Genomic DNA, 19,850 nt, shown 5'->3' with positions numbered 1-19,850 from the left:
TTTCTTGTTATTTTCAAATCTTCTACTATTCTGAAATCTTTTACAACTATTTGCAAACATGACTTATACTGTCGGTATCCTATATCCGATAGTAGAATTATCAATAGAAAAACTTCAAAAAATTATCATATAACTATCTTGACCAGCAACCATTTTTGATTTCTCTTTTAAGTCTGTTTGGATTAGCCTGAGATTTTTTGATTAATTTATTCAAAAACTATATTCAACTTCTGATACTGACTATTGAAGTTAGGTTTGATAACATTTTCACTGTCTAGCAGTGAAGAGAGCGATTATTTTTCAGTCATTTCTAAAAAGAGAATAATTAATCTATTAGTATATGAATTATTTTAAGCCTAAAGACTTGAACTTTAGTCTAAAGGTTCTCCTATTTTATACGAATTGGTAGCCTCTACCTCCAATCCGAAGAATTATTTTAATTTTTTAACGAATGCTAGAATCCACATAGACTGCATTCAAGTCCGAGTTTGGCTCGGCCAATCCTAGTGCATCCATGGGTAGATTCATAACTAATTATTTCTAGCAATCAGATTTTGCCCCAGGTATCCCTTCTGCAGGCGTGTGGCACCTCCACTGAAAATCTTAGTTAGGTCCAATCACTAACATGACAATATCAAGTGCATCCAACAAAATAGATGTTCAAATCCGAGTGTGGCTCGACCAACTTGAGCATTGGTTTGAAGGTACAATAGGATGGTCATATAATGAATGATAATTTCAATACGTAATAGACATCAGACGTGTGGTGCCTCCAATGCCTATTTGAGATATTGGACTCATTATCATGCACCTTAATGGGAGGCTATGATCTAGTTATCCTATAACTAGCTCATTTTATGGATCTAATAATTTAGAGAATTTGGTTAATATATCTTAAAGGACATCAGTCGACCTATAAGTCATAATCCTTCCACTGACTTTACCAAGTCATGAGAAGGATTAGTAACTAATGGGTCCAACCGACATATCGTACATCCTCCCACTGACTTTATCAAGTCATGAGAAGGATTAGAGATAAGTCGGTCTAGGGCACCTAAATCAGTCATACTGATTAACCTTAACAACATGGGTCAACTCGAGTCATCTAGCGATCTAATCAGTCTAATGACTCGGACTCAACCTTTGAGCCTAAATCAAGATCCATTTAGTTTGATCAAAGATATGGACTCGATCAACTACAACTATTATTTTTGATCTAGAGTATCCTTGATCTAATCCAAATCAACTATTGGTTAGATTGGATCAACTACTTTTTTTAGTCCATTAAGTCTTTGATTCTAACCTTAGGTCTAACCCAATTAAAAAGACATGATTTGAGTTATCCCATACCCTTTGTTTTATGCAATATCATTGAAGAAAAAATGGGTAGTTAAAAGCATATATTTTTAAAATTTTACAGTAAAATAATAAAAGATTAAATATTTTAATCTTCTAAATATGCCTTACATCAGATCTAAACTACCATTAAAAATTTATGACATAAAAAATTTACATATAAAATTTAAAATAAAATAGAAAACTGTATCGATCACATCGATGCCATAAATTTGATCTAACCTTTAGATTATGTCGATAGAGTTCAGAACTCATCACCTTTTTGTGGGTTGATGATCTCCACTACTAGTAAGTGTGGTATGAAGCTCTTGCTGATGTCAAGTAGCCGCACAAGCATCCAGCCTCTATGGATGGTTCACACGAAGCCCCTCGAACTGATCAGTCCTCGGTGGGAGTGCTAGCTCACGTAGTCAATTTTTGATGGTAGATCTAACTTGATCTCCTTCATCGATCATCTCAAACCTTTTTGATGTCAAAGATGGATCAGAGAAAGATGTTGGATGATGGAGAAAAATAAGATGAAGACTCTCTTCTCTTTGATTTTTTTCTCACCCAAAAACCTAGAATAGTTCTAGATCTCTCACCCAAGAGGAGAACGGTTTCCTCTTTTGTTCACGCCAAAGAGGAGGAAAACCCACTCAATCCTCACATCCCAAAAAGATATTTTTGACTCTCTATCTCTTTGGTATCTCACGATGAAAAGCTGTCCTCTTTTGGTGCACAAAATTGTGGCCTTTTTATGGTTGTCATACAAATCAGATAAAACAGGATAAGAGCTGGAGTTTGTTGCAATTCAAACTCTTTTGAATTTTAATTCGACTCTAACTTTTTCTCACCCTTATCAAACTTAAAGAGGGACTTACCAGAGAAAATCAAGCATAAAAATCAATTGAAAAGATATCTTTTTCTCATACATAATAGACCCCTTCAAAAGTAGCCAACGTGTAGAAGGATATGGATAAGGTTTTAAGTTGAAATTAAAATTAATTTGAATTCAACTCAAAACCAACCAATTTCTATCCTTAATGGGTGATAAAAGAAAGATTATTTTTTAATTTTCTTATATACAAACTAATTTTGTATGGTGAGAAAAAATGTGAGATAATTTAGGTGGCGTAAGGGATAGAGTCCTATTCATTTGTGACTCTAGGGTTTAACCAATTGGATTTCTTTCAAATTCAATCCAATTAGACCTAAATTAAATATGATGAACCTAATCTAATCAGGCTCCTATAATCTTAATTAAACTTGATCAAATCAATAAATTATTTGAGCTATAGATCTGATAAAATCAGAATCATTTCTCCCTTACCGATTAGGTCATCTCATAACCTAATCAAACTTGACTTGATTGAATCAAATTCAATCAGACTTGACCCAAACTTTAATGCACAATCAAATTAAGCTAATTAGTGATCTAATTATTAATTAATCCTTCATTAATGATAGAGTCCAAGTCTAGTGGGACTCTTCTCTAGAGTCTCCATCCAGTGAGACTCTTCAGTAGAGTCTCTGTTAAGTGAGACTCTTCACCAGAGTCTCCGTTAACTGGAACTCTTTAGATTAACCATGTGATCGAAGAAGAACTTTTAATGTGTGTGACCCCATAGCTTTGAACCTAAGTCGGTAGCATAGAAACTGATTCCTGTACCAATCGAAGTAACCATCTAGCAATAGTATCAGACGTCCGGATAGGCCGAATGTATGCAAAGCAACACTCAAAAATCTATTTGAATATAGTTACCGTATAATTCATCCCTTTGATCTAAATGCTTAAGCTGACCTAGGGTTTAATTGCCAATCCTGATATGGTCATTCACATTGTATTTCAATTTTTAAAATCCATCACATGGATTATCCCGATCAAGATTTTACTGAATTGAAACACACTGATACATTAACTCCTACTTATTCAGAGGGATCAATTCTATCTTAACTCACACACCGACTTCACAAGTACTTGACTATACCCAGAAACCTTTCATCACTGAATTAGAAATTCAGGTAGTCCGGCACTAAAGCATAGTGAGTTGCTTGCAAGTCACCGTGGTTATCTCAAGTCGGAGCGACACTTATACCTATATCCCTTCAGAATAACTCTTGACAATAGAGTATTCGGAGTTGGTCACGTTCAGTGAAATATATTCCTATATTTCACCTGCATGCCATACCAGCATCTTCACGCTTCTTGATTAAGAGGACAACCAACCTATATGACACACAATGACTTACACTTGATATGTCTATCATCTTAGTAATAGCATATCATTTGGTCACGACCTCATTTAAGGACTAAACGATATATCCTCCTATATCGAATCAAATAGTTCTAAGGACTTCATCACATAACAGGAGTTCAAAATGAGATATACACAGTGATGAAAAAATTAAATAATATTTATTAATTTAATAGTTTATATACAATTACAATAATAAGCATAACCGTCAACAGGCTGATGATTGACTTTGGGACATAATTTTTAATAACTCTCACTTGGACTAAAACCAATCGGTGCAATATCGTATACCCATCTTTGATTTGTAATCTTCGAACTCCTTGACACTGAGGGCTTTAGTAAATGGGTCGGTCAGATTCTCCTTTCCGTCGATCTTCTGAAGTTCAATATCACCTCGATCCACATCTCTCAGACCAGATGGTAGCGGTGCAGAATATGCTTGGCCGCTGATGTGACTTCGGTTCTTTTGCTTGAGTAATGGCACCAGTACTGTCACAGTACAATAAGACGGGGCCGTCAAGAGATGGTGCCACTCTGAGCTCATTAATGAACTTTCGTAGCCACACAGCTTCCTTCGCAGCATCGGATGCCGCAATATATTCCACCTCACAAGTAGAGTCAGCCACAGTATGCTGCTTGAAACTTTTCTAGCAGATTGCTCTACCGTTCAGGGTATAAATATATCCCAATACGCTTTTTCTATCATCATGATCCAACTAAAAATTGGAGTCAGTAAACTCCATAAGTTTTAAGTCAGATTCTCCATAGATAAGCCACTGATCCTTAATATTTCTCAAATACTTAAGGATGGTCTTTACGACCTTCTAGTAATTCTCATCTGGATCGGGCTGGTATCTGCTCACTACTCCTAATGAATATGCCACATCCAGTTACGTACATGTCATGATGTACATAATAGATTCTATTACCGAAGCATATGGAATTCTACTCATATGTTTTCTCTCTTGAGGAGTTGTCGGATAATCACTCTTCGAGAGATAAATTTTTTGGTTTATTAGAAGATAGCCTTTCTTAAAATTCTCCATGCTGAACCTTTTCAGCACAGTATCAATGTACATCGACTAGGATAATCCAAGCAACTTTTTAGATCTATCTTTATAGATCTTCATCCCAAGGATGAAGGATGCTTCTCCCAAGTCTTTTATGGAGAACTGTGACGACAACCAAACTTTTATTCCCTGTAATGCAAGGATGTCATTCTTGATTAAGAGAATGTCATCGACATACAAAATAAAAAATACTACCACAGAGTTATTAACCCATTTATATATGCAGGATTCCTCTCCATTCTTAATGAAGCCATATGTTTTGATCACTTTATCAAAATACATGTTCCAACTCTGAGATGCCTACTTAAGTCCATAGATGGACCTTTGAAGCTTGCACACCTTAGACTCATCTATAGATATGAAATCTTCAGATTGTATCATATACATCTCTTCTTCTAGCTCTCTATTTAGGAAGGCTGTTTTCATATCCATTTGTCAGATTTCATAGTCTAGATGTGCTGCTATCGTAAGCATAATCTGAATAGACTTGAGTATTGCCACAGAAAAAAATATCTCATCATAGTCAATACCATAATGCTGATGGTAATCTTTGGCAACCAGACGAGTTTTATAGGTCTCCACCTTCCTGTCTGCACCCCTCTTCCTTTTGAAGATCCACTTACACCCTATGGGTTTTATCCCTTCAGGTGGATCAACCAATGTCCATACATTATTGATTTTCATGAACTTTATTTTGGATTTCATGACTTCCAGCCACTTTTCAGAGTCAGATCTCTGCATCGCATCCATATAGATGATCAGATCTTCATTGTTCTCATCGAGTTCAACTGGATCTCCATCTCGAATTAAAAAATTATAGTATCTATCCGGTTGATGCGATACTCTATCGGATCTCCTTAAAGATGTTTTTATAATAGGTTTCGAATTTGATCTAATCAAGTCCAACTCTATGGGTTTACAAGATTGTATCGGTTCTTCTACCGATTGAACTTCATCAATTTCAATCTTTGAGGCATTAGTTCCTTCACCAAGGATTTTTTTTTCTAAAAAGACAGTCCTATTGCTGACGAACACATTCTATTCATCAGCAAGATAGAAGTAATATCCTTTGATCTCTTTTAGGTATCTTACAAATAGATATTTGTCAGACCTAAGTCCAAGCTTGTCAGTTTTCAAATATTTGACATAAATCGGATATCCCCAAACCCTCAGGTGAGAGAGTGCTGGCTTACATCCTGTCCACATCTCATATAGTGTTTTACTTACAGACTTACTTGAAACTTTATTTAAAATATAACAAGTCAACTCGAGTGCATATCTCCAAAAAAAAATTAACAGACTTGCAAAGCCCATTATAGACCGAACCATATCTAACAGGGTTCGATTTCTCCTTTCTGATACACCATTAAGCTATAGTGTTTCAGGAGGAGTCCATTGTGAGAGAATTTCATTCTCTTCTAAGTATGTCAGAAACTCACTGGAGAGGTATTCTCCTCCTCGATCAGACCGAAGAGTTTTAATACTCTTTTCAGTTTATTTCTCTACTTTATTATAAAATTGTTTGAACATTTTAAATAATTTTGACTTATGTGTCATTAAATAGACGTGTCCATATCTCGATAGATCATCTGTAAATATAATAAAATAATAATATCTACCTCTGGTACTAGTGTTCATCGATCCATATATATCCGTATGTATCAGACTTAGAACTTCACTGGCTTGCTCACATTTTTCAAATAAAAGGTGATTTGATCATTTTTTCAAGAAGACAGGACTCACAGATTGGGAGTGATTCACAATCACTGACTTCAAAAATTTTCTCTCATGTCAACCTATTTATTTTGTTCTTATTAACATGACTTAATCTATAATGTCAAAGATAGATATCAGAGACATCACTAATTCTAGGATATTTGTTGGATGTGTACGTTACACTAACAGGTTGTGATAATATGTAAATACTATTGTTCAGTTATCCATTCATCATATTAACATCATTCATAATAATATTAAAATTATTTTTTTTATTAAAATTTTATAACCGTATATGGCCAAAAGACCTACAGAAATAATATTCAATAAAAAAAAAATAAAAGTGATATTCACTTAGAACAATTACATTAGATTTGAATACAAGCTTAATAGTCCGTAATGCTAGAACTAGAACTGATCTTTCATCTCCAACATTAAGGAACCTTTCACCTTCTTCAAATCTCCTACTGACCTACAGATCCTGCAACGAATTACAAATATTAAAAGAACTTTCAGTATCTAATACCCAGGTAGTAGAATCACAAATTGAAAAATTACAAGGTGTTATCATATAATTACCTTATCCAGCAATAACTTGCTTCTTTCTCGATCTGTTCGGATTCAGGAAGGCAATGTATTGAGGACAATTCCTTTTTCAATGCCTTTGCTTCTTACAGTAGAAGCATTCCGTCTGACTCTGATCGGACTTGGGTTTCTTGGTCTGACTGAGCTTAGGTGCCTCAGCACTTTGCATCCTTTTCTTATTCTTCTTGTTCTTCTTTTCTTTCTTAAAGGATCGACATCCAGAAGAAGATCCTCCCACAACATTCACCGACTCTTTTTGGAGCTGGTGATCCTTCTCAAAGTTTTGTAGTAACCCCAGCAAATCGTGATAGTTAACTGTAGGCTTTGTCATTTGAAAATAAGTAAGAAAAAGGAGGTAGGACTTGGACAGAGAGCTCAGAATAGCATCTTTCCCCAACTGCTCTGCAGAGAAAAGTTGAGCTTGCTTAGGCGCTCAATCATCTCGATCATATACAATACATGATCAATGACTAATGCTCCTTCCCTCATTCGAGCATTGAAGATGGCACAACTAGTCTTGTGCCTCTCAATATCGTCGAGTGTGCCAAAAGATTCGTTCAACATTTACAACATGTCCTGTGGCTGAGCATTCTCAAAATGATGGCTAAACTTATCATTCATCATCGCTAGCATAATATAACGAACCATAGTCTGATCATTGAGCCACTTCTGATAAGTGTCTCTGATCGAGCTACGTGCGTTTGGAGTTGGCTCCTCGGGTGTTGGATCAGTTAACACATACAAGATCCGTTCGTGCTCCAGGATAATTTTGAGCTTTCGATACCAGCTATTGAAATTTGGACCCATCAATTTATCACTATCTAATAGTGATCAGAGTGACAAGGTGGTGGCCATAACTACAAAAGAAAAATCAAAACTTAATTAGTATATAAATTGATTAAGCCTAAAGACATGAATTTTAGTCTAAAGATTTTTTCACTATTTTATTCTAATTGATAGCCTCTACCTTCAATTCGAAGAATTATACTAATTCTTTAGTGGGTACTAAAATCTACATGGACTGTACATAGGCTCGAGTGTGGCTCGACCAACCCTTGTGTACCCACGGATAGGTTCTTAACCAATTATTTTATCAAATAATTTTTAGTATTCAATTTTATCCCAGACACCTCTTCAGCAGGCGTGTGGCGTCTCCACTAAGGTTCTGGTTAGGTCCAACCATTAACATACCAGAATTTAGTGTATCTAACAAATGAGTGATCAGGTTCGAGTGTGGCTCGGCCAACTTGACCATCATCAGAAAGACATAACTAAAACAACATATTATGAATAATAATTCTGATAGCCAGACGAGCACCAGATGTGTGGCACCTCCAATGATCATCTAAATCGTTGGACTCGTTATCACCCAACTTAATGGGAGGCTATGATCTAGTTATCGCTATAACTATTTTATTTTTAGGGACCTAACAATTTTAGAAGATTTAATTAGTTGAATTGAAAGGACTTGACCAGTTAATCTTAATCCTCTCACTGACTTCACCAAGTCAGATTAAAGAAGATTAGGTAAAAGCTGGTCCAACCAACCAGTCATAAATCTTTCCATTGACTTCACCAAGTCATGAAGAAGACTCAAGACAAGTCGAACTAGGGGCACCTAAATCAATCACACTGATTTTCTAGTTAGCATGGGTCAACTCTAATCATTAAGTGATCTAATCAAAACATGATTCACCATATTGGCCAGATAAGTGAGATCGATGGGAAGGATATGTCATTAACTCGACATAGACTCAATCTATGCGAGTAGCTCCCAATTAATAACTATTGATCAAAATTACCATACTTTCCTTGGACATCAACTGGTTAGTCATTTTCAATTTGATCAATTTATAGACTTGAATTCGACCACGGAGCTACGATCAAAGTCCATATTGGTCTAATCAAAGATATAGACTTGACCAACTATAACTATTAAAATTGATCAAGAGAAGAAATTGACCCAATCAGAATTAACTTTTATTTGGATTTGATCAATTACTAATATGGTCTATTATCAATGATTTCTAACCCTAGGTCTAACCCAGTTAAATGGACTTGACTCGAGCTAACCTATTAACCCATGAGTTATGAAATTAGTGCTTTAGATCTTTGATTCTCAAATCTAGATCGCTTAATTCTCAATTAAGTTTTGGGCTGATGTGGGTTCGGGTTCGGTATTTAAAAATAGTTTTCAATTTTATAAAATATTTTTACAATCAATCATCTAATGATCAAAACTTTAATTTCAGATCTAATATACATTATTTTAGATCTAAAATAAAATTTTAAAATTTTTTTCATTGTTCATCATCATGAAAAAATCATGCAGCACCCCTAAACGCCATAAGAGATCCCATCGAATGGATAAATAGGATAGTGAAATCCTAATTTCTCCTATGATCGGATAACTATGAGGATCTATCCAATCAGATTACTATACTACTCAGATTCAAAATTAACTATTTAGATCTAATCTAAATAATTAAAATCAGATTATATGCAAAAAATTTATGTCATAAGGAACCTGACTCTGATACTATCTGAAGAAAAAATGGATAGTTCAAAGCATGTATTTTTAAAATTTTACAGTAAAATAATAAAAGATTAAATATTTTAATCTTCTAAATATATCTTAGATCAGATATAAACTATTATTAAGGATCTATAATATAAAAAAAATTATATATAAAATCTAAAATAAAATAAAAAACTGTATCGATCATATCGATACCATGAATTTGATCTAACCTTTAGGTTATGTCGGTAGAGTTTAGAACTCATCACCTTTTCATGGGTTGATGATCTCCACTGCTGGTAAACATGGTATGAAGCTCTCACTGATGTCGAGCAGCTGTACAAGCATCCAACCTCTACGGATGGTCCACACGAAGCTCCTTGGATCGATCAGCCCTCCGTGGGAGTGCCAGCTCACGCAGTCGACTTCTAATGGCAGATCTGACTTGAGCTCCTTCTTCGATCACCTCAAACCTTTTCAATATCAAGATAGATCAGAGAAGGATACTGGATGATGGAGAAAAATTAGATGAAGACTCTCTTTTCTTTAATTTTTTTCTCATCCAAAAATCTAGAACAGTTCTAGGTTTCTCACCTAAGAGGAGAATGGTCTCCTCTTTTGTTCACACCAAAGAGGAAGGAAACCCACCCATCCTTAGATCCCAAAAAGATATTTTCAATCCTCTTTCTCTCTAATATCTCACAGTGAAAAGCTCTCCTCTTTTGGCATACAAAATTATGGCCTTTTTATGGTTGTCACACAAACCAGATAAAATAGGATAAGGGCTGGAGTTTATTGCAATTCAAACTCTTTTGAATTTCAATTTGACTCCAATTTTTTCTCACCCTTATCTAACTTAAAGAGGGACTTATCAAAGAAAATTAAACATAAAAATTAATTAGAAAGATCTCTTTTTCTCGTACAAAATAGATCCTTTCAAAAGCAGCCAACGTGTGGAAGGATATGGTAAGGATTTAAGTTGAAATTCAAACTGATTTGAATTCAAATCAAAATCAACCAATTTCTATCCTTAATGGATGATAAAAAAAAATTATTTTTTAATTTTTCATGTACAAACTAATTTTATGTGGTGAGAAAAAGCATGAGATAATTTAGGCGACGTAAGGGATAGAGTCCTATTCATTTGGGACTCTAGGATTTAACCAATTGGATTTCTTTCAAACCCAATTCAATTAGATCCAGATAAAACATGATGAACCTAATCTAATTAGATTCTATAATCTCAATTAAACTTGATCAAATTAATAAATTAATTAAGTTATAGATCGATCAAATCAGGATCATTTCTTCCTTACTGATTAGGTCATCTCATAACCTAATCAGACTTGACTTGATTGAATCAAATTCAATCAGACTTGATTCAGACTTTAATGCTCAATCAAATTAAGCTAATTACTAATCTAATCACTAATTAATCCTCTATTAATGATAGAATCCAAGTCCAGTGGGACTCTTCTCTAGAGTCCCCATTCAATGAGACTCTTTAGCAAAGTCCTTATCCAGTGGGACTCTTCAGCAGAGTCTCCGTCAAGTGGGACTCTTCACTAGAGTCTCCGTTGACTGAGACTCTTTAGATTAGCCATGTGATCAGAAAGAAACTTCTAATGTGTGTGACCTTATAGGTTCAAATCTAAGCTGATAGCACAGGAACTGATTCCTGTATCAATCGGAGTAACCATCTAGCAATAATATCCGACATCCGGATAGACCGAATGTATGCAAAGCAACACTCAAGAATCTATTTGAATATAGTTACTGTATAATTCATCGCTTTGACTCAAATGCTTAAGGTGACCTAGGGTTTAACTGCCAATCCTGATATGGTCATTCATATTGTATTTCAATTTTTAAAATCATCACATGGATTACTTCGATCAAGATTTTACTGAATTAAAATATACTGATACATTAACTCTTACTATTCGAAGGGATCAATTTCATCTTGTCTCATACACCGACTTCACAAGTACTTGACTATGCCTAGTAACCTTTCATTGTTGAATTAGAAATTTAGGTAATCCGACACCAAAGCATAGTGAGTTGCTTGCAAGTCACCATAGTGATCTCAGGTTGGAGGGACACTTATACCTATATCTCTTCGGAGTGACTCTTGACAGCAGAGTACTTCGAAGCTGGTCACACTCAGTAAAATGTATTCCTATATTTCACCTCATGCCATACCAGCATCTTCATGCTCCTTGGTTAAGAGGACAACCAACCTATATGGCACACAATGATCTACACTTGATATGTCTATCATCCTAGTAATAGCATATCATTTGATTACGAACTCATTTAAGGACTAAACGATATATTCTCCTATATCGAATCAAATAGTCCTAAGACTTTATCACATAACAGAGTTCAAAATGAGATATACATAGTGATGAAAAAATTAAATAATATTTATTAATTTAATAATTTATATATAATTACAATGATAAGCACAACTGTCAACAGGCTGACAATTGGCTTTGTGACATAATTTCCAACAGTCTTTAGATCTTTAATCATAATTCTAGATCTAAAATATATTTTTTAATACTTAATTAAGTATAGCATCAATATAGGTTAAGGTTATGAAATAATTTCTTATATAAACTTTTTACATTAAATCATAAAATTTTTTAGATCAAATCCAAATTTTCATGATTTTCAATCAAAGCAATTTTAATTAATCAAGATTAGATATAACTAGTTTCTTCACAACTTGTATCATATACAACAACACCTAGGATTTCAAGATCTAGAATTTTGCAAGAAAGTAAGTTTTTTCTTTTTGCTTTCTTCTTCATGGGACCTCACAGTGGCACCCCTATACGCCATGAAGAGCACCCCATTGAATGGGAAGAGAGGGTCATGTAACCCTACTTGCTCCTATGACCGGACGGCCTGGTGATTACCAATCCAAGTACTTTGCTACTTAGAATATCTAATCTTATTCACATATCATATATACAAAAATTTAGATCAAATCTAAATTATATTAGATCTGATTTTACATTAGATCATATCTAAAATCAGATCATAACACATCTCATGCATTGCTAAATCTAGATTTTAATTCTACATACATATATGTTCATGTCATAATTAATCTGGCTTTGATACAATTTGAAAGAAAGTGTAGTGGGTGATGTGCATGCATTTTTAAAATTTTTTTCAATGAAACATATATAGATTAAATAATTTAATTTATAATGCATACATAGATCAAATCTAAATCACCATACAAGATCTATGACATGAATTAATATACATGTATGTACATTTGAAATCTAAAATTCAGTAAGTATAGGACATATCTAATCCATATTTAGATCATATCTAAATATTAATTGAATACAAAACTTCATACCTGAGCGTGGGTAGCAGATCAGTACATCCAAAATCTGTGATAGATGGTTCTTCTTGATGCTTGACAGTCGCACATGCATCCAGCCTTTATGAGTATCCACACGAAGTCCTCGTGCTGATCGATCTCTCCGAGAGTCCTAGCTCGTAAGGACACCTTTTGGCTGATCTAAGAGAAATATGATAAAATTGAAGAACAAAGAGACCCTCTCTTTTTTCTTCCTGAATGCATGCATCTAATCTCTACAATAGAGATTAAGAGAAGAACCATTTCTTCTCAATTTTTCATGCATAAGAGAGAACCTTTCTCTCTTCCTTTCACGCCCGTAAGAAAATTTTTTTCTCTTTGATTTTCTATGATGAAAATAAGATCTAATCTGATTTCTCATGCTAAAAATCACATGAAATTTTGAGAGCTAGAAAAATTCAAAAGAGGGATCCAAGAGAAGAACCATTTTTCTCTCTTCTTCTCCCTTTTCTTCTTGATCTAGAACTCTAGAGATCTCCAAACGCCCAATCAAATTTTTTTAATATTTTTTCTCTAAATTTTTATATTAAAAATTAGATATAATTTAATTTTTATCTTAAAAAAAATTAAAAAAAATAAAAAAAAACTCCTTCTTCAAGGCTGCACACAAGAAAAAGGATCCATCTTCTTTCTTGATCTAAAACTTCAAGAAGCCCCAAACTCCAATCAAATTTTTTCTGATATTTCTCCTCTAAATTTTTATATTAAAAATCAAATCAAATCTGATTTTTATTTTAAAAAAAATTAAAAAAAAATTTGAAAGAAGAACTCATTCTTCTTCAAGGCTGCGCACAAGAAAGAAAATCCATTTTCTTCCTTGTCTTTCTTTCATTGGGAAGAATTTTTTTTCTCCAATTTTCTGCTGTATAACTAGCAGAGAAGCCTCTTTTTGATGCCCAAAAATCAATAAGAATGGATCTCAAAAATATACCAAGATGGGAAGGAGAGGAGGGGTTGGCGTGTGAATATTGGGGCATCCAAGAATATTGGGGCGTCTAACTCTTGGACGCCCCCTCCTTGTTTTGACGACAAGAAAAGATGGGGAGATGCCCTTCTTTCTCATGGAAGAAATAAGGAGGCACACATCTCTTTTGAAGCATGGGATCTCACGTTAAAAGGATTTGAGGTATGGAGAATTAATAGCATATAGATTGGTTCCAAGTTGGTTAAGTCCTACTCCAAATAATATTCAAGATCTTGATCAAATTCTAACTAATTCTTGCACCCAATCTCAACTAACTTAGAAATTAATTATAACAAACTAACTAATTGGATCCTAGCCCAATTATTAGGCTCCAATTGATTTTGAAATTAGTTAAATTAAAACCCCATTGATTCAAGGATTGATTCTTGATGGATATTAGGAAAGCTATTTGATAATAGGGCTTGATCCAATTAAGCCTATTATCCAATAGAGTTAGATCCAATCCAAATCTATATAAAATAATTTCATATTCATGCATCCTTAAGATTAATTGGAATAAGCCCTGTTATCCAATAGAGCTGCATCCAATTAATCTAAATCCAATCTAATTGAATCCAATTCAATTAGATCTAATCCAATTTTTATTGCTCAATCAAATTGAGCCAATTAACAATCATATTGTTAATTAATTATTCTTCTAATTTACTAACCATTAGTAAATATTTATTGCAACTTTTGCATAGAATTAATCATCAATCAAATTGATAATTAAACCCTTCAATGATTCATAATCGTCGATCAACCATTTGATCAGACAGGTACTTCTATGTGTGTGACCCCATAGGTTCGAATCTAAGCCGGTAGCACAAGAACAATTCTTGTACTAATCGATGTAACCATCTAGTAATAGGATCCGACGTCTGGATAGACCGAGTGTATGCCTAGTAACACTTTAGAACCCATATGGATATAGTTACTGTATAATTTATTCCTTTGACACTTGATGCTCAAGGACGATTTTGGGTTAAACTGCCAACCTAAGAAGAGTTGTCCACATAGTGTCTCAACCTCACAAAAATCCTATGACTCCTCACTAGGACTACTTTGATCAAAATTTTGCTGCATTGAAATACAATGATGCATCATCTCCAATTTTACTTAGAGCAGTCAATCCTATCTTGACTCGCACTCAGACTTCACAAGTACTTGACTATACCCAGAAATCTTCTGTCATCGAATTAAAAATTCAGATAGTCTGACACCAAAGCACAGTGAGTTGCTTGTAAGTCACCGAGACAGTTTTAGATCCGAGGGACACATATACCTATATCCCATCAAAGCAATCCTTGATAGCAGAGTACTCCGAAAGTGGTCACGCTCAGTGAAATGTACTCCTACATATCACCCGTATGCAATACTCATGTCATCACACGTCTTGGTTAAGAGGGCAACCAACTAATATGGCATATAACGACCTATACTCGATACAATTATCATCTTTGTGGTAATTGTATCATTTGATCACGAGCAAGATTTAAGAACCACATGTTAAATCCTTCTTTATCATTTTGGAAGTAGTTCTAAGGACTTCATCATAACATATAAGCTCTATTTTAGAAGATATATTCCTTATGATGAATCTGCCAGATAATATTTATCATTTTATAATTCATATATTTATATGAAGTACAATCATCTATAACCTCGATGATTGGTTTTAGGACACATTTTCCAACACTAGATTCTACAGTTTTATGTAGCACTAGCATAATAAGTGCAAAATAAAAAAGTTGCCTAGAGAAAATCCTAACAGATTATAGTAAAGAGGTGTTTGGTTGAAGGAAGTTGAGATTTGGAATCAGAATGGGAATGGATGACTTTTATTCCAACCATTTGATTGGGACGAGTCCTTAATTTCGTAATAGAATGAGAATGATTCAATCTATCTAGAGCTCACTTCCAATTCTGATCACAACCAAATGCTTCGGAGATTTAGTTATTTCGATTTTAATTTCTATTTATTTCGATTTTCATTTCAATTTCGATCGCAAATCAACATCTCCTAAGTGTTACATGGGACAATATCTAATTAGTTGGAGATCGTTGAGAAATAACCTGCACTAAATTTAAAGGACTTCATTATATTTAGCTAAATAATTTATTTATTTCTCTATTCCCAAGTTGTGCGTTTCAGCCTATGTTTATCCACGCATATTATTCTTTCGGGAAAGTTGAATATTTTTGCCAAACTCATTTATTGAGGAGGAAAACATTTTTGGCGATATAGCGTCGGCAGTTAGCCTTGTTAATGCAAGGAATTTCCATGCTATTATTTAGGATATTTTTTCACTATGCCAAGTGATTGCTATACATAGTCATATTAGAATAACCGCGAAGAAGGTTTACGGCCTCATCCCCATGCTTATGGTGGTCATCTCCTCCGCCTCCGGCCTCTCCATCACAAATTGTTGACGGAACGAACATAAAGAAAGCGAAAGCATAGGAAGCGAGTCCCCGTAAATTTCCTGGCAGCGCAGCGTGGGGGGAGTTTCTCGAAAAAAATACGCATGAAGCGGGTCAAAGATTCCGCGGGGAGTGGGAAGGCGCGGGAAGGTATTTGGCTTCGCGCGTGGACCCACCCCGGGTTCCCACGGCGTACAGACTCGTTGACCATGGGAACTGGATATGCCCTGGGCGGATGCTGTTGCCTTCGCGTTACTCGCGTGCTATTAAATCCCCCCCTCCTAGCCCCTCTCTCCTCGTTCTGTCTTCCCCCCTCTCCTTTTCCTTCCCTTTTCGCAAGAGGTCTCTGCAATAACTCTCCTCGTTGGATTCTTCTCCTGAAAGAGGTATGTAATCTTCCTCTCGCCGTTTTCTTTTAGGTTGGATGATTTTTTATTTTTTCCCCATCTATGTCATGCTCTCATGCTTGTTAAATCGAATTTATCAGATCGTTTAACATCAAAAAAAAAAAAAGAAAAAAAAATCTTTCCCGAATTTTATACAGATAAGTGGTTTCCGTAAAAAAATTGGATATCTAACTTGAACATAGTAACGACATGAATATATAATTTAATACTTGAATACTTGGTAATTATTAATTATTAATTAGTATAGCCGTTTTACTGATTATAAACCATTCATCTATCACGAATGATTGCTTATTTCTGACTTATTTTATTATTTTTCTGGTTTATTTATTTATTTTTGAGTAGATATATCTAACTGGACTATCCTGTGGTTACGGAACTATAATTTCACTTTTGATAGTTCCTCCATATCTTTTCAGTATTTAGTAGTTCCCAACAACTTTCTTTTCCTTCACCCAATTCCTTCCTCCGAATCTACCAAGAAACAGCCAAAATAAACCGCTCTCATATCTTGCGTTTCTGGATGCCTCCTCGGGGAGGCTTTATCTTCACCTGCCTTCATTCTGATTCGTCTACTCTTTTGTCCCCTTTGTCTGCTTCTCTTGACTCCTCCCTCGAGTCTCACCGACTGCCAATAGCCACGTGTTCTCTGGAACAATTGTGGACAAGTTATATTATATTTATAATTGCGTACACAAATTTGACCTTGTTTATCACTTCGTCTCTTTCCTTGTATCTGATATCAATTGCCGGACTCTTTTGTCCAGAGGAAGAAGAAGAGAGGGTGAAGATGGCTAGGGACCAGCTTCAGGTGCTGAACGCACTAGATGTCGCCAAGACCCAGTGGTACCACTTCACGGCGATCGTTATCGCCGGCATGGGCTTCTTCACCGACGCCTACGACCTCTTCTGCATCTCCTTGGTGACCAAGCTCCTCGGCCGGATTTACTACTTCGACCCCTCCTCCTCCACCCCCGGCTCGCTCCCGCCGAACGTGTCGGCCGCCGTCAACGGCGTGGCCTTCTGCGGCACGCTCTCCGGCCAGCTTTTCTTCGGGTGGCTGGGCGACAAGATGGGCCGGAAGAAGGTCTACGGCGTCACCCTCATGCTCATGGTGGTCTGCTCCCTCGCCTCCGGCCTCTCCTTCGGCCACACCGCCAAGGGCGTCGTTGCCACCCTCTGCTTCTTCCGCTTCTGGCTTGGCTTCGGCATCGGCGGTGACTACCCACTCTCCGCCACCATCATGTCCGAGTACGCTAACAAGCGCACCCGCGGCGCGTTCATCGCCGCCGTCTTCGCTATGCAGGGTTTCGGCAACCTCTCCGGTGGAATCGTCGCCCTCATCGTCTCCGCCACCTTCAAGGATAGCTTCAAGGCGCCGCCTTACGACGTCAACCGAGCCGCCTCCACCGTCCCCCAGGCTGATTACGTCTGGCGGATAATTGTCATGTTCGGCGCCATCCCGGCGGCGCTCACCTACTACTGGCGGATGAAGATGCCGGAGACCGCCCGGTACACCGCGCTCGTCGCCAGGAACGCCAAGCAGGCCGCCGCCGACATGTCGAAGGTGCTCCAGGTCGACATCGTCGAGGAGCAGCAGACAGTGGAGCAGCTTACCAGGAAATCGGCTGGCAACTTCGGCATCTTCTCGAAGGAATTCGCCCGCCGCCACGGCATGCACCTCCTCGGCACCGCCACCACGTGGTTCCTCCTCGACATCGCCTTCTACAGCCAAAACCTCTTCCAGAAGGATATCTTCAGTGCCGTCGGCTGGATCCCCGCGGCCAAAACCATGAACGCCCTCGAGGAAGTCTACAAGATTGCTCGCGCCCAGACCTTGATCGTCCTCTGCGGCGCCATCCCGGCTACTGGTTCACCGTCGCGTTCATCGACATCATCGGCCGGTTCAAGATCCAGCTTATGGGCTTCTTCATGATGACCGCTTTCCTGCTCGGCCTCGCCATCCCCTACCATCACTGGACTACCAAGGGCCACCACATCGACTTCGTCGTCATGTATGCGTTCACCTTCTTCTTTGCCAATTTCGGGCCCAACAGCACCACCTTCATCGTGCCGGCCGAGATCTTCCCGGCGAGGCTGCGGTCGACGTGTCACGGGATCTCCTCGGCCGCAGGGAAAGCGGGGGCGATCGTGGGGGCGTTCGGTTTCCTGTACGCGGCGCAGAACCAGGACAAGGCCTTGGCCGATCCCGGCTACCCGGCCGGCATTGGCGTCAGGAACTCGCTATTTCTGCTGGCAGGCTGCAGCTTCTTGGGTTTCTTCTTTACCTTCTTGGTGCCGGAGTCCAAGGGGAAATCCTTGGAAGAGATATCTGGTGATAATGAGGATGAAGAAGTTCAGGTAGCCGAAACAGGTTACAACAGGACTGTCCCTATTTAGATTTAAGCTGCATGTAGCTTTGTGTCTAAGAATTACCAGGTAGTTTTTATAGGAAAAAAAAAATAGTCCTATTACTTTCTGAAAACATTGGAGGCTCTGTAGGGGTCGATTACATGGCACATCTGGACTGCTGCCTATTCACAGTTCTCACTATGTGTAATTAAATTTTTCTAAATATAAGTTTTACAACGGTTATAGCCCAAAACCAAGCTCAATCCAGCAGATTCAACCCCCCCCCCCCCAAAAAAAAAAAAAAAAATAGAGGAAAAACCAAGAAGAAGACTCCCGATAGGAGTCTTCTTCTCCGGCGAGACCCGGACAAGATCAGAATCCTAGGACCTCTCGGAGTCCTAGGGTTCTCTATAAAAGGACCTTTCCCTCCCTTGAAGCCGATCATCGGTCTTCTTTCCCTCTTTTCCTCTCCGATTTTTTCGAATTAGAGCCGCGGATCTTTGCTTCGTTCTCACCGTGATTGCCCGCCGGTGGGGTCACCGGAGGCCGAAGTGAGTCTTCCTTTTCTTCCTCTCTTCCTTCCCCTTCCTCCCGTGCCCTTGTGCGTGGCTGCTGGCGACGAGAGTCGCCGATTTTTGGTCGGAAAAAGAAACTTCTGTTTTAGTCTCTTTTTTCCATGAATTTTTCGACGCCGGCGATCGCAATCGATCGCCGGCCATGCTCTTCCGTGACCGGGGGAGTGGCCCCCCTATGCCGCCGGCCTCCATCGTGGCGGTCGTGGCCTGAACGGTCGGTCAAGGTCGGAGAACCACCGGTCC

At 37.4% G+C, this 19,850-nt stretch overlaps 1 protein-coding gene across 1 annotated transcript; it reads left to right on the top strand.

The window, feature by feature from the left end:
• Positions 1-16,504: 16,504 nt before the first annotated feature.
• LOC105031976 (probable inorganic phosphate transporter 1-4) lies at positions 16,505-19,265 on the top strand. Its single transcript, XM_010906287.3, is given in 3 exon segments — positions 16,505-16,659; positions 17,448-18,536; positions 18,539-19,265. Coding segments are annotated over 2 exon segments (1,608 nt in total). The 5' UTR covers positions 16,505-16,659; positions 17,448-17,470; the 3' UTR covers positions 19,081-19,265.
• The last annotated feature ends 585 nt before the right edge of the window (positions 19,266-19,850 follow it).

Source organism: Elaeis guineensis, chromosome 11 (assembly GCF_000442705.2).
Source record: "Elaeis guineensis isolate ETL-2024a chromosome 11, EG11, whole genome shotgun sequence".
Lineage (NCBI taxonomy): Eukaryota > Viridiplantae > Streptophyta > Magnoliopsida > Arecales > Arecaceae > Elaeis > Elaeis guineensis.
This window is presented reverse-complemented; position numbering and strand designations above follow the sequence as displayed.